Source organism: Diplotaxodon limnothrissa, linkage group LG12 (assembly GCF_057381915.1).
Source record: "Diplotaxodon limnothrissa isolate DT_005_m linkage group LG12, D_limnothrissa_male_GT1.1, whole genome shotgun sequence".
Taxonomy (NCBI): domain Eukaryota; kingdom Metazoa; phylum Chordata; class Actinopteri; order Cichliformes; family Cichlidae; genus Diplotaxodon; species Diplotaxodon limnothrissa.
In genome coordinates, this window is record NC_140607.1 from 8,636,646 (window position 1) to 8,651,180 (window position 14,535).

The 14,535-nt window shown below is 39.5% G+C and overlaps 2 protein-coding genes across 3 annotated transcripts; both read right to left on the bottom strand.

The window, feature by feature from the left end:
- Positions 1-497: 497 nt before the first annotated feature.
- Positions 498-5,722, bottom strand: LOC146620841 (uncharacterized). 2 transcript variants are annotated; one of them, XM_085367901.1, is made up of 6 exons: positions 5,628-5,722; positions 3,877-3,947; positions 1,811-3,776; positions 1,354-1,512; positions 1,219-1,272; positions 498-789 (listed from the first exon to the last, which is right to left on the bottom strand). In XM_085367901.1, the coding sequence occupies exons 3-6, from the start codon at positions 3,471-3,473 to the stop codon at positions 542-544; spliced, it is 2,124 nt and encodes a 707-aa protein (XP_085224027.1). In that variant the 5' UTR covers positions 3,474-3,776; positions 3,877-3,947; positions 5,628-5,722; the 3' UTR covers positions 498-541. The 2 variants fall into 2 exon arrangements, with proteins under 2 accessions (XP_085224027.1, XP_085224026.1); XM_085367900.1 differs by having other exon boundaries at positions 1,219-1,275.
- A 1,419-nt stretch (positions 5,723-7,141) lies between these two features.
- Positions 7,142-10,279, bottom strand: LOC146620842 (histone-lysine N-methyltransferase set-1-like). Its single transcript, XM_085367902.1, has 4 exons — positions 9,149-10,279; positions 8,903-9,065; positions 8,592-8,784; positions 7,142-7,270 (listed from the first exon to the last, which is right to left on the bottom strand). Exons 1-4 carry the CDS (start codon positions 9,249-9,251, stop codon positions 7,142-7,144), a joined length of 588 nt encoding a protein of 195 aa, XP_085224028.1. The 5' UTR covers positions 9,252-10,279.
- Positions 10,280-14,535: the final 4,256 nt, after the last annotated feature.

Here is a 14,535-nt window from a genome sequence, read left to right on the forward strand (position 1 = left end):
CACCAACCAGACACTATTGTGTTTTCTGGAGACATTGTCCACTTGACAACAATGTGTTTTATGAGGTCCAAAAAAAACAATATTGGGTCTTTAAAGGGACAATGATGTAATATGTAAATAGCTCATCATTACCATGAATACACATCTGACAGGACACAGGATTACTGGAACATCATTTTATTAGTGTTCTTGGATCTGAACATTAATTTTAACCATAAATAAAAAAAGAAATCTATGGACAAAAATGCCCACGCTTCCCACAGAAATATAAAAATATAGAAAACAGAAAAATTAAAAACATTTAAAATGAATTTTAATAGTTTAAAGGTAAATATTAAGGGGAGAAAATATGCATTTATAATTTTTTATTTTAAATATAACCCGTCAAAAAAAACCCTAAATAAATTAAATGTAAAAATTATGAAATACAAACTACTTCTGTATTTAACAAGAACTTTTTTTTCTTTAAACAGAACATCAGTGTTAACAACAATTGGCAATCTGACCAAGATGTAAAACCACAGCTCTCTAAACAGTTATTTTAGTTCATTTTTTTCTGCCTTTTTGCAGTTAATCCTCTGTTTCTTACAAAATCTCTTATGTTTTGAACTGTTCTTCCTGCCAACACCGGATCTTCTACCAATTTGCAATGACTGCATTCATTTTTGGTGGCTAGTTTCCCTTCGTTTATGTGGTCTTTAAAATGCCTCATCACTGCAGCAACCTCAGCCTTGGACCACATGTTTTTGGGAGCTCTTCGGGAATTGTGGGATTGAGCAGCATTTTTCTCTGGAAGATATATAAAGTAGTAGTAGTTAAAACAAACAAAAAACCAAACAAAAAAAACAAAAAACATTTGGTGGTTAAAAGAATGGATGCTACCCTGTACTAACTTCTGAAATGTGTTGCTACCATCAATATCAAAACGAGCTAAAATTCTCTTTGAAAATTTATCAAATTTCTAAAATGAGACATTTAGTGTTCCGCTGTGAATAAAAGACTGAATAAAAAGTTGAATAAAAGTCTCTTGATGCATGCTCAATCATCCAGGTAAGTAAATCCCAAAACGTTGATTCTGTTAATCTGGACGTAGCGTTTTCAGTGGGAGAAACATTTTGTCACTCATCCAAGTGACTTTTTGCCACCACTCTGCAGTTTGCCATATGTTGCAAAGTGATGAAACAATAATAAGCTTAGAGAACCAACTGCACCCCTTACCTTCAGAGGGAGCAGCAGTCTCACTTGCTGCAGGCATTGTGAGTGGTCCTTCATCTGCTGATTACACAATTTGATTAAGTTTTAATATTTGTAACAAACATTTTATCCACAGAAACCAAGCTAGTGGTAACTTACCACAATCTACAGTGTCTTGGAGCTGCGCTGTGTTTGTGGAATCAGCTACTGCATGTACAGGCTCACTGGTGCCACACGCCAACATTGTGAGTGCTGTGTCATCATCATCTGATTCACTCTCACTGTCCTTTGTTTCAGCATCACTTAATGCAATTTCATCTGAGAAATTGTGGGAAAACCCCCCCAAAAAACCAAACACAAACCCCCCAAAAACCTCACATTAACAACGAGATATGACAAAATACAGAACAAATACTGGAAATTATAGTACATAGTTTTACTATTTAAGGCCACCACTCTGCAGTTTGCCAAATGTTGCAAAGTGATGAAACAATAGACTTCAAGAACCTTAAATCATGGACATTTAACAGAATGGTCTGTGCTTTTAGGTTTTAATTCTGTTGATAAAGCATAATATTCAACTACTGCCCTAATATTTGCTCCTTTCAATACAAACCTTCTATTTTGATCTCATCCAGTGATTTCCCCTGGATCTGGGAAAGTTGTCCTTTTTCCAGTGTTAAAAGCAGTTTGGAAATCTTGGCCAGCTGTGTTGTGGGAACTGGTAATCTGTAGAATTCGCGGTGAACGCGGATATCATGACCCAGGAAATCTGCAACCTGATCAAGTTCGTTGTTTTTCAAATTAAGGACTTGTGAGAGTGTGGCAACATGTTTTCTGAGCTGTGTCGATCTTAGATACTCAGGCTGCTTTGCTCCACACTGGTGTGCATGAACACGCAAGGAGTCCATTCCTCTGTAATGACTCATTGATCGGGGTCTTGCAAAGAGGTAGATATTAGTGGCACAAATACCACAGTCAGGCCTCCTACTAACCAGTAGTGACAGAGCATCCAGCATGCTTGGTGTTAGCAGAACTGGAACATTTCTGTCCCTTTTTCCCATTATTTCTATTCTACAGAAATAGTTACAGAGTCTCTGTTCCATTTCTGAGAGCCCCATGGCAACATCTGTGTGGAGTGCTGTTTTGTCTCTTTCAAGAAAACTTTTGAGGCGCATCTTTGAAACCTCTCCAGAACGTCTTCGGTTGAACACAATGATTTGTGAGAGTGTAACTTGTGCAAGTTGGGCATAATTCTGAGCTGTGGCTTCGTTCTCCAAGCTGCAAAAGGCACTTTCTGCAGATTTTTGAAGGTAGTGATGGAGAATCCGAACATCTTCTGTAAAGGGCAATGTTGATGGCTTGTTAAACTTTGCCTCACTCAATGTGTTCAAGGCACGGTGAGACACCATCTCAGACCATTTGGAGACATACAACTTCTTGAACGCATCAGTGGACTTGATTAGGGCTTCATCCTCTGTCATGAGGGCACGACAATGGATAATGTCAGACATTTTATGCAGTGTATGTCCCAGTTTCAGCGCAAGGCTTGGAGTTTTGTATGACAGTGTCTCTTCATCAAAACCTGAAACTTTCTTTACTGCTTGCACAACTCTCTGGAAATTAGCAGGCTTAATAGCTTCTTCCATGTTATGCACTGAGAATTCTGTGCGCAGACACAACAACAAACGTCCCGCTTCACGAAGCTTCTGTCGTATATAATCATACTTTGTAGGGTCTTGTCCATGTTTATTGTAGAGGGACTGGGCAAACTGAATAACAGTAAAGTCATTTCGCACAGCTGAGGCAATCTCATCTTGTTTCATAACAGCAAGAACCTTCCAGACTCCACTTGACACCTGCGGATAACACTGAGACTCCAGAGTTAAAGCCAGGCCGAGTACTTTGGTTCTTCCAGGTTCTTTATCCGTGTCATCTTTTGGTTTGTTAGGACATCTGCGGACATGTCTCCAAAGATCCTTGCGAACATACATCCCTTGACAATAAAAGCAATGAGCAAACTTTCCCTCTACTGCTTTAATCTTGGGTCTTCTCTTCACTTTCAGTGGTCCCACTCCACCATGCAAAACTGCAGCATTATGCTTAAAATTTCCCTTATTTCTCAATTTCTCTAACAGACTTTTACGCTCGTTTGAGTCTCTAGGCAGGGAAAATGCATGCACAACATCAGGAGCCGTTTTGTGCGTTTTCAGGTGGCGGGAAATTTTAGCTTGTGGTTTGCCACAAAAATAGCAGTAATTTCTTTTACTTAAAGTCATTTTTTCTGATTCAGTTTCGCAAAGCTCACTTTTATCTTGTGGCTTGTCCTTTGTCAAGTTGTGGATTAAATTCGTTGAATCTGATTGTTCATGCGCTTTGGAGATGTCATCTTGGCATAGCAGACCTTTTGATGTGCTTGGCAATAATGAGATGTCTTCATCTGAATCTTCATCATATGACTCTGAATCTGGCACATATTCTTCTTCTGATATGCTGTGGTTGCCATCATCATCGCTTGATATTTGATCCAGAACTGAATGTGGCAATCCATCCTCCCCTGAATATTCAGAAATTTCTTCTTTCTGGAATGTAAGAACAAAAGTTTTTTTAATTGATCAATACTTTAGACAGGTAAAAAATAAACTGAAAAAAAGTCAAGCCAAATATGAATGGGATACACACCTGTGTTGACTGGTGGCAATTCTGATTTGCCAATTTTGCAAGGCAAGATTTGTGCCAGACCCCTAAACAAACTGAAACACATTTTGATAGACTTAATTTAGCTTTGCAGTTCTATTTAAGTGAAGTAGTTTTTTGTCAAAGCATTGCAGTAATGTCAAATGCTGAAAAAAAAAAAAAAAAAAAAAACTGTTCACATTAAGGATATTTTAATGACTACACATACACTGCTAATCCCCCCCCCCCAAAAAAGGACATCCCAGATGTGAATGAAGGAATTATTCTTATTAAATACTTTGTTCTTTAGGTAGTTGAGTGGCATGAAAGTGTGTAGTTGAATGTGTGTGGCCTCCAGATGCCTGTACGACTTCCCTACAATGCCTGGGCATGCTCGGGATGAGGTGGCGGATGGTCTCCTGAAGGATCTCCTCCAAGACCTGGACTAAAGCATCTGCCAACCCCTGGACAGTTTGTGGTGGATGGAGTGAGACATGATGTCCCAGATGTGCTCAATTGGATTCAGGTCTGGGGAACAGGCGGGCCAGTCCATAGCATCAATGCCTTTGTCATGGAGGAACTGCTGACATACTCCAGCCACATGAGGCCCAGTGTCGTCTCGCATTAGGTGGACCCCAGGGCCAAATGCACCAGCATGTGGTCTCACAAAGGGTCCGAGGACCTCATCTTGTTACCCAATGACAGTCAGGCTCTCTGGCAGGCACAGAAATGCCACCCCTCACCATTACTGACCCACTGCCAATATGATCATGCTGGAGGATGTTGCAGGCAGCAGAACATTCCCCACGGCATCTCCAGACTGTCACGTGCTCAGTTTGAACCTCCTTTCAGCTGTGAGGAGCATAGGGTGCCCGTGCTGAAGTTGCCAAACTTTGTGTTTTCTGGCAAATGCCAAACATCCTGCATGGTGTTGGACTGCAAGCTCAATCCCCACCTGTGGATGCTGGACCCTCAAGCCACCCTCATGAAGTCAGTTTCTGACCATTTGAGCAGACAGATGCACATTTGTGGCCTGTTTGAGGTCATTTTGCAGGGCTCCTCTTGTTCCTCCTTGCACAAAGGTGGAGGTAGCGGTCCTGCTGCTGGGTTGTTGCCCTCCTATGGCCTACTCCACATCCAGGTAGCACCTCCATGCTCTGGACACTACACTAACAGACACAGCAAACCTTCTTGCCACAGCTCACATTGATGTGCTACGCTAGATGAGCTGCACTACCTGAGCCCCTTGTGTGGGTTGTAGACTGTCTCATGCTACCACTAAAATGAAATCACCGCCAGCATTCAAAAGTGACCATAACATCAGCCAGAAAGCATAGGTGCTGAGAAGTGGTCTGTGGTCACCACCTGCAGAACCAGTCCTTTATTATGGTGAATTGACTATAATTTCCACTTGTTGTCTACTCTATTTGCAAAACAGCATGTGAAACTGGTTGTCAGTGTTACTTCCTAAGTGAACAGTTTGATTTCACAGAAGTGTGACTGACTTGGAGTAACATCGCATTGTTTAAGTGTTCCCTTTATTATTTTGAGCAGTTTATGTTATGGAATGGGGAATTGAGGACAAGTATACCATTTTTACAAGGTCCTGCACCAATGAGGTAATACTGCATTTCTTTAATTAGACGTGACCACCCATTAATTAAAAAGGGAGCAGTGTTCATTTCAGCACGTCTTAACTTGTTGAACTCTATTAATGCTTTTTACTATACACTGTACCTATTCACTAAATGTCTCACCTTTGCACTTAAAGCCAAGCCACTTGAGGGAGGAAACCGGTCCCACACACTGAATGCACTTGTCCAAAGATGATATTGTTGTGCACACCAGACGATGATTGTGACACTGTTAGCAAAATATTGCAACATTTATTTGTTTTGGACAGTTGGAAAGGTGTGTTTTCAATTCAGTTGCAGATATCAACTAATAAACTTCGTCCATGTAAATCACATCACACCCAGGTGACTGCCAAACACACACACACACAGCATCCATAAAGAATGATGATAGATTAAATTATTAGTTCATTAAGTGGTACACTGGATTATATTTACTCTTTCAGGCTCTGGATGTTTCAGGTCCAGATCATTGTTTGGAAAGCTGTTTGGTTGCGGCTTTAGGCAGCTCACAGTCTTCTGAATCTGGCTGGTCTCAGTCTTCGTGTGTAACAGATAGAGAATGAAGACAAAAGAACAGTAATCTGACAGTTACTAAAAATGCATCACTCAAGAGGATGAATAGACCATTTCACTATCGGCAAATAGCGTAAGGTACACATCGTGCATGAGAAACATTCATTAAAATCTGTCCTAGGTCAATGTTACCTCTTCAAAATCTTGCACTGAAGAAGAATGCATGGCTTCTGAGCCTTGCTGAGGCATTTCTTCATCAAGATCCTGCAACAAAGAAAAGATGGCACAAAGATTAGACCAAGTGCTCTTCTTGCAACTGTACTGGGCAGGCCTGTGCTTCTGTCTTTAATTTGCATGTGTGTGTGTGTGTGTGTGGGGGGGGGGGGGGGGGGGGGCTTTCCACTCAAGAAATGTTTTCTTCTGAAAAAAATACTGGCTACAATAGTTAACAACTGATTCCTTTGCAATCATCCATCCTCTTCCACTTATCCTTATCAGGATTGTGGGGTAGCAGTTTTGGGGCCTATACCAGCTACCATAGGGCAGTACAACCTGGACAGATCACCAGTCTAACATGGAAGGACAAGCATTTGCATTCACACCAAAGGGCAGTTTTGAATCACCAGTTAACCTAACCCCATAAGCTACATCTTTGGACTGTGGGAAGAAGCCAGAGTACACAGCCAGAGAGAGCCCATGCACTAAAGCAGTAAAAAGTGCCTAAAACAAGTTAAGAAGTTGTATAGTACTATCTATCTTAATGTTCAAGCCTGAGTTTCAAAAAATTTCAACATAGAAACAAAGCACATGCAGTCAGCTCTGCATGCTGTAGGTCAAACTGTCAAGACATACGAGAAGACCCCTCCTAAAACCAGAGTGATGTCACCATGAAGCAAACTTTGACGGAGTCCCCCAATAACAGTGTGGTCCTCCTAAGTCACATTTGGGTGGTTAACACACACACACACACACACTCAGATGTTATCCAGACTTGCACTTTGAAACAATGAAAAGGACCTACAAGCCACGGTCCATGTAAATCACATCACACCCAGGTGACTGCCAAACACACACACACACAGCATCCATAAAGAATGATGATAGATTAAATTATTAGTTCATTAAGTGGTACACTGGATTATATTTACCCTTTCAGGCTCTGGATGTTTCAGGTCCAGATCATTGTTTGGAAAGCTGTTTGGTTGCGGCTTTAGGCAGCTCACAGTCTTCTGAATCTGGCTGGTCTCCGTCTTCGTGTGTAACAGATAGAAAATGAATATACAGTGCATTTTTGAAGAGGCTTTTGAAACATTAAATAAACTGTATGAGAAAGATAAGTTTCAAGCTATTGTCTTTAAAATATTCACTGTCATGTATAGAGAATTTAAGGCCCTATGATTAAGAGACAAATAGTCAGTGTGATTTCTTTATTTTTTAAGCCATTGCTAAAGGAGTAAAACAATCACCTGTAGCAGCAACGAACTGTCACTAGGGCCCATTTATCTTCAAGGGACAAAATTTAAAATGAATCTAACTAAAGAGGCTACACAGCAAAATCTCCAGTGTTAAATTAACACTAGAGAGTGTCTATATGGGTCCACACAACACTGTTGAGTGTTGAATTAACACTTTTGACAGTGTTATATGTTTAAAAGTAACCTAGTCAGTTTTGAAGATTAACAAAGACTAACACTGAGCAGTGCTGATTTTCTAACACTGGAATATTTCTAACATTTTGAGTTATTTTCCAGTGTTAGAAAATCAGCACTGCTCAGTGTTAGCCATTGTTAATCTTCAAAACTGACTAGGTTACTTTTAAACATATAACACTGTCAAAAGTGTTAATTTAACACTCAACAGTGTTGTATTTAACACTCAGAGGTGTGGACCCTTATAGACACTCTCCAGTGTTAATTTAACACTGGAGATTTTGCTGTGTAGAATCACATTAAACATCAATCACTGTTAAAATTTAGAAACCGAAAGCCATTTTTTATTTCTGCATACCTGCTGATATTTTTTTAGTGCTTTTAGAGGGCTTTGATGTGGCAGCCATCACAATTGCCTGTTTTCCATTAGTACCTACCCCTGTTTTTCCAGTAGGTTATAGTACCATGTAGTTTTTCAGTAACTACTGCACCAAGGTTCCAAGTGATCCAAAGTGATCAGAAAATTTGACATAGACTGAATGCCACCAGGTGGCTGGTCAATGGTGTCACTCGATAAGTTATGAGTGCGCCTCCTTCGTGAAAATCCAAGCCATCATTTCTGAAACTCTGAAATGTTTGAAATAGCGACCAAAATTAACAGCGTGATCCCTGAATTGAACACTAAAGTATAGACTGAGCAGCAGGCATTTTGTCACCTTGACGTCCATGCTTGCTGTGGCATTTATATCACTGGATGCTCGGCTGCATTGCTATAGTTACCCCAGGCACAGTAGGTGATACTCAATTTCAGTGAAAAACTAGATGCCCTAAGTCACGTTAAGCCAATTTGAGTAGGTACAAATGTAAAAATGGCTTAGGGTATGCAATTTATCAGTTCCAAAAAGTACAATTGTAGAAATACCTTGCATCTCCAGAGCCAATCCGAGTCACCATAATTATAGTCTATTTCTTCGCCTGGACTTATGTCTCTGCTTGCAAATAAGCATAGATGGGGCTTTCCATTGATATTTAATATTTTCATCTTAGCACTTGGACTGATGTGGTTGTCGTTGACAAGTCTGCCTAATGACCCATCTTCTTGAGATGCATCCACACTGTGGGGTTAGGCAAAAAAGTATTAGCTTAACTAGTTAGTTAGGAAGCTTTTTTTTTCATAAATCAAAAGCAATGTGTCATTTAATCTTAATCAAACTACACTGATATAATACGCACCACCAGAGTTTTCCATCAAACTTGAATTCAAACATGAACACCTTCAGGCTGTCATGATAAACTCTGTGTCTCCGCTCACATTCTTCTTTTGTTATGAGTTTACCTCTGTATTCCAAAAGAAAGTCTCCTTTTTGGAATGGAACAGTCGTGAAAATGCCCCGACCTGAATTGCAGAGGCATACCAAGTGAGTGACAAAAGACAAAGTGACAAACTCCAAATCTAATCCAAACTAAAGACCAACTTACCTTTGAAGGCATTTATGTAGTGGATATCAAGTCCCAGTTTGTCCCTTCCAGCAGAAACATGACAGACTGCATCCTCCCGTGGAGGAATGCGTCTCCTTCGCATGTTCTCCTGTACGATTGGCTGTATTACCAAAGCATATAAAGTATTACGATTATCGTCATCATTGTCATCATCATCAGTAGTAGCAGAACTAGCAGTAGTGTAGTTTACAGCATAAACACAGCTGACTTATTCATAGTGCTAATTTATGCCTTCTTTTAAAATGTTAAAGGCCTAGTACTCAAAATGGCGACATGTGACATTTCTGTAATGGCGACTGCAGAGAGTGATACAAGTACTGAGAAAGCTTAGGCATCAAAACTGTAAGAAGTTTTTTCTTCAGGCATATAAATAAATACACGACTAAATACACTTATACCCTTGCTTTTATTTTAGGGCTGTCAGCAGAATGGACAGACATTGGACAAACTGCCCGAAATTAGCTAACAGCGACATCAGGGATTTTGACTCAGACTGCGCTGGTTTAATTGTTAATCGCGTTAGTCGCGATGTCGGCATTAACACGTTTAAGCCACAATAATGCTTTAACACCGAGTAAATCCTAACACGGGTTAGCCCGCTTTATCGCGTTGACGCGGTTAGTCGTCAGCCCTATTTTATTTACTCAATGACAAACGCTGGGGCCGTTTTACTTCTTCAAAGACTCACTAACAGTCCATAAAGCATAAATTAAACCAGTTTAATATAGGCCTGTGCACCTATAATTTCATATAGTATTAAAGTCATGGTGCATTTTACATTAAAAAAGGCTTACCTTTGTGTTTTTAATCCGTCTTCGTATTGCCGTCGACATACACTTGTTAAAGGGCACGCGCGCGAAAGTTGTGGCGCCGTTTCCTGTAGGTACCGCCTATATATATAGCCTACCAATCACAATGACTTCCGGCCGTGTGTATTGAAAATGTGTATTAAATTGCAGTACCTACACACATCCACTCTAACTCGAAACGTCGCTGTGCAATACACTGGAATACACAAAAATCAGGTGAGGGGTATAGGTGGACTTTTAAGAAAATCAGAAAATCTTTTAATTATAGTTTAATAAATGAATTTACACTACAGTTTAAGCAAATACAGGTCAAAAGATAAATAATGACCTCATAAGAAGTAGAAAAAATTATTATTTAGACACTTAAAAATGCATTTACAAGTCATGTTTTAGGGGGACACATGAATACACAGCAAAAAGTCGAAATGTCCCCGGAGCCCAGGTACAGCGCAGGTCAAATGTCAATCCATACCACATAGACGCACTCACACACACACACACACACACACACACACACACACACACACACACACACACACACACACACACACAAACAAACACACACACACTTTGGCCTATCATTTATTCCTTGGGATTTAGTAGTGACAGTTCCATTTACCCCATGGTGGGTGTCAAGAGATGGACAGTCTTCAGCCAACCCATCTCGAATGGAGACTGCATTCAAATCTACTTAGAGATAATCTGCCCTTCAAATGATTCTTAATTGCAATACCAGAAAGTCTTCATGCTTAATGTCAAACCAACTGCCAAGCAGAGAGTAGCACAACATGACATTAAGTACCAATTGCATCAAACTGTGGTTACATTACCATTTTTTTGTTTTATTTGAAATATTTTTCCAATAAAAACTAATCCTTAAATGGCAACACATTCCTTTCATGTTACTTATTTCATCAGGATCTCACTGACAAGTTCCAACACAACGTGGTATCCTGACAACACACAGTTGCCCGCTAATAGGGAGCCTAAAAAGATGAAAGTGCCTAATAAGATGAAGACATGCAGGTGAAATGTGAGCCAGTAGGTCTGGAAAAAGCAGAAAACACTGAATTATACACATACACACATATTTGAGCCTCCACTGGGACAATCCCATAACTGTCATTAGAGAATTCCAGCAGTACTGTCCACCCAGCCTGAAAATCAATAAGCTGGCAGCCTCTGGCCCAGAGCACATAATGGTGTCATCAGCACAGGCAGCAGTCAATACTGATAGGAGAACAGTGATTACAAGCTCCGTGTAATATTTAACTAGACAAAGCTGTGCAGTAGGGTGTAAGCACTGTTTTCTACTCGGTTACTGAGAAGCTCCGTGGTTAAATGTTTCGTTAAATGTTTGGTGAACACACCATCCTGATTTTGCTAAGTCATCAGTACAGATTAGCATTAGCACTGCTGTAATTATAGTGTTGTTAAATAACGTTCAACATTCAGAAGCGAGAAGATAGGCGGGTTATGAAACTGTGCAGCATGTTCCATTTCATCGCTTTATTATAGGTTCTTTTTAATACTCAAAACTTGGTGGTAAAAAAAATAAATGAGTCTCAAATATCTATGCAGGTTTGCTATTGTTGCCATCATGCCCTTTAGTCCACAAATATTACACTTAAATACTTTTTTATTACTGAGTGAATGATTGATTAAAACTGTGGGGCAGGCCAAAAGAAGTTTGAGAACCACAGCCTTAAAGCAACAGATTGTATAGAAAAGATGGAGTTATCCACTGGTTATTTGTGGCAGTGTGAGTTGTGGTAGTCTGTCCCTGTGGTTGCAAGTGGTAATCAGAGTACTCTTTTGCTGGCCTGAAATCCACCTTAAAACACAGAGGAGGTTAAACCTTTGTTAATTAAGCTGCTAATAAATTTTGGACTAAACTACCTACTTCTGTCAGAAATCTCCCCAGAAAGTCACTTTCAAAACCCATTTTTATTCTTTATTACTTTTCATATCTTCTGCTTTAGTTGTTTTTTCTCATTTTGTGTTCTTTCTTAAATCCACTTTATTGTTTTATGTATTTTACTCAGTTTAGCTGTATCGCACTGCAACGGCTGATGGTTTTAAAAATGCTTATGAATAGATGTTACACAGATGTTATACACTGAAGTTTGCTCATTAATAAGAAAACTTCCTTGCTTATTATTGGTAGAAGCATAATTCACTGATGCTCACAAGTATTTTAAGTCCTAAAGTATCTAAGTGTGTTTCAGATCAAGTTCAACACGAGAAGATGGAATTTATTCGCTGTATGTGCACATTTGTATTGTTACCAGTTATTGATACAAATGCTTAATAATACCCTAATTGCAAAGAAAGCTCATTTAGGATATGAAGAATGGGAAAGGATTCCTTAATATAAAACAAGAACATTAGTGGAATGAAATGTGCAAATAGGCTTACATGTTTATTTGATAACTGCATGATACTACTAATAATAATAATAATATATCATATTTCGTGAAATGTTTCAAGAACAGACTTCTGAGGGAAGTGATTCATGAAGATTTGATTAAGTCAGGAATCTTTTCTGGGAGTTTCCCTGATGTGTGCTTAACATGCAGATGAGCAACCTGAAAACACAACAAAGTGGACCTAATGTGCACACATGCACACACATAAACACACAGCATTTGAGTTAAATGCTAGGGGGGTCAGACGTTAATTAAAAGTACGTGGCTTGGATTTGCATACATTACTCTATGCCCTGCAGGTGCTGCTGATAAACGTGTGCCGCTCTACATGCAACATACAGCCCAACACAACAACATTGCACATGGTAAATATGCCCCTGTTGCAAAAGATTACATTTAACAAGAAGCAGTGTTAACTCACTGGAACATTTAACAAACCATTCCACACAGTTATGTGGAAAATGGCAGTGATCCAACTAAACACTTGTTGAATCTCTGAGGAGCAGCACACATAATGAGACACCGCACAAAAAAATCATGTGCAGCTAAAGGTCAGATTCTTTCTGTTGTCGTCTCTCTGCTATTAGAATAATCTTGAGGGAATGCATGCTGTCTTACAGTGAAAATGTTTTCAAGCTCTCCCGGGCTTTGAGATTGTTAGCAATTTGGAGGGAGGCCATCTTGCTGCCCTACAGGCCCATCAGTTATGAATGAGCAGCGATTGTGGCTGAATTACAGAGTGCCAGTTGGTAACCAGCATCAATTTCTGTTTCTGATAATTGCAAACATTTGATATGCAAATCCAGGAAAACTTGTTTGAATAAAGGAACACATTTGAAAAGCTGACAGATTTATGGTGGTGATGCTGTTTCCAGGAGACGACGTGTTTTTGGGCAGCTTATGGAAGGCCTACTTAAAAATGCCTGGTAAGTTTTTTTTAATGATCTGATTGTTAACAGACAGAACTGATTTGATTAGTGTCAACATATCAAGTCATCATTTCAAGAAAAAAAAATCCAGAAGTTGACTCCTTGTGGCTGTTGACACCTGACTTCTCTGTTAGTCTCACTTTTAACAGTCTTCCAGAAGCTCTTTCACAATGACACTGGAAATCCCCTTTCTTCAGCATCAACATGATGATGACATTTAAGAGTTATAGCTATCTGGATGCATTGCCAATGAATTTGTATCGATTTATTTGTTAAATGTTATTCTGTTAAATTCCTGCAACTCCCAACATCCTTAGCTGGATTGTTCTGGCTGATGTGAAACCCAACATTCTGGGTTTTGGTCCAAACACAACACACCAATAAGTAAGCATTTTCCCCCTCAGACTTTAGGCATAAATGTTACCCAGCAAAAGTCGATGTGCATGCAAATATCCAATGCATTTATATATTTCACTGGCCAGCGTCTTGGTGAAAATTTGTGTATATGACAACATAAATACACACACACAACAAAAAAGTTGCTAATAGTCTGATGCATAAACTGCTGCCATGTGTGCTGCCACCTTGCTCTCTAAGTAGCTTTCCATCTAAACCACACAAAATATTCCCAATACTGTGAATCATTCTGAAGCGGACTATTTCCTGCTGTGTGCTATGAGAAAGGATGATGAGAAAGAACAGCCATGGAAAAGAAAGGTTCAAAATCTGAAGTTTGTGTTTAAAAACAGCTAAATGCACCCGAAGAACAGAGGTATTTCTAACATTAACACAGTCACAGTAGAGAAGCCAGGCCATCAACGAGTCAAAGGTCTACATTTGATGAAAAAAAAGTTACAAAAGAGAATTTTGAGTTTAATGAACATGAGTGCAGCTAAGTTACAGATATATAAATAACTGCAGTACAAGCTCTTTGTTTCACGTGGATAAAAAGCACATTTCACTTTACTGTGGCAACTATTGCAGTGGAGGGTGATTTTTTTCTGGACAAGGTAAAGCAACCCTCAGGAATACTTCAGTTAAATGGATAAAAGAAGAAAGTTAAGAAATTAAGTAATGCATTTTGGTGGTGCAATGGTCAGCACTGCTGCATCACAGCAAGAAGGTTCTTGGCTTGAATGTCCTTTTTGGCTGAAGCCTTTTGTGTGTGTCTGTGTGGATCATCTGCAGCTTTTCAGTAA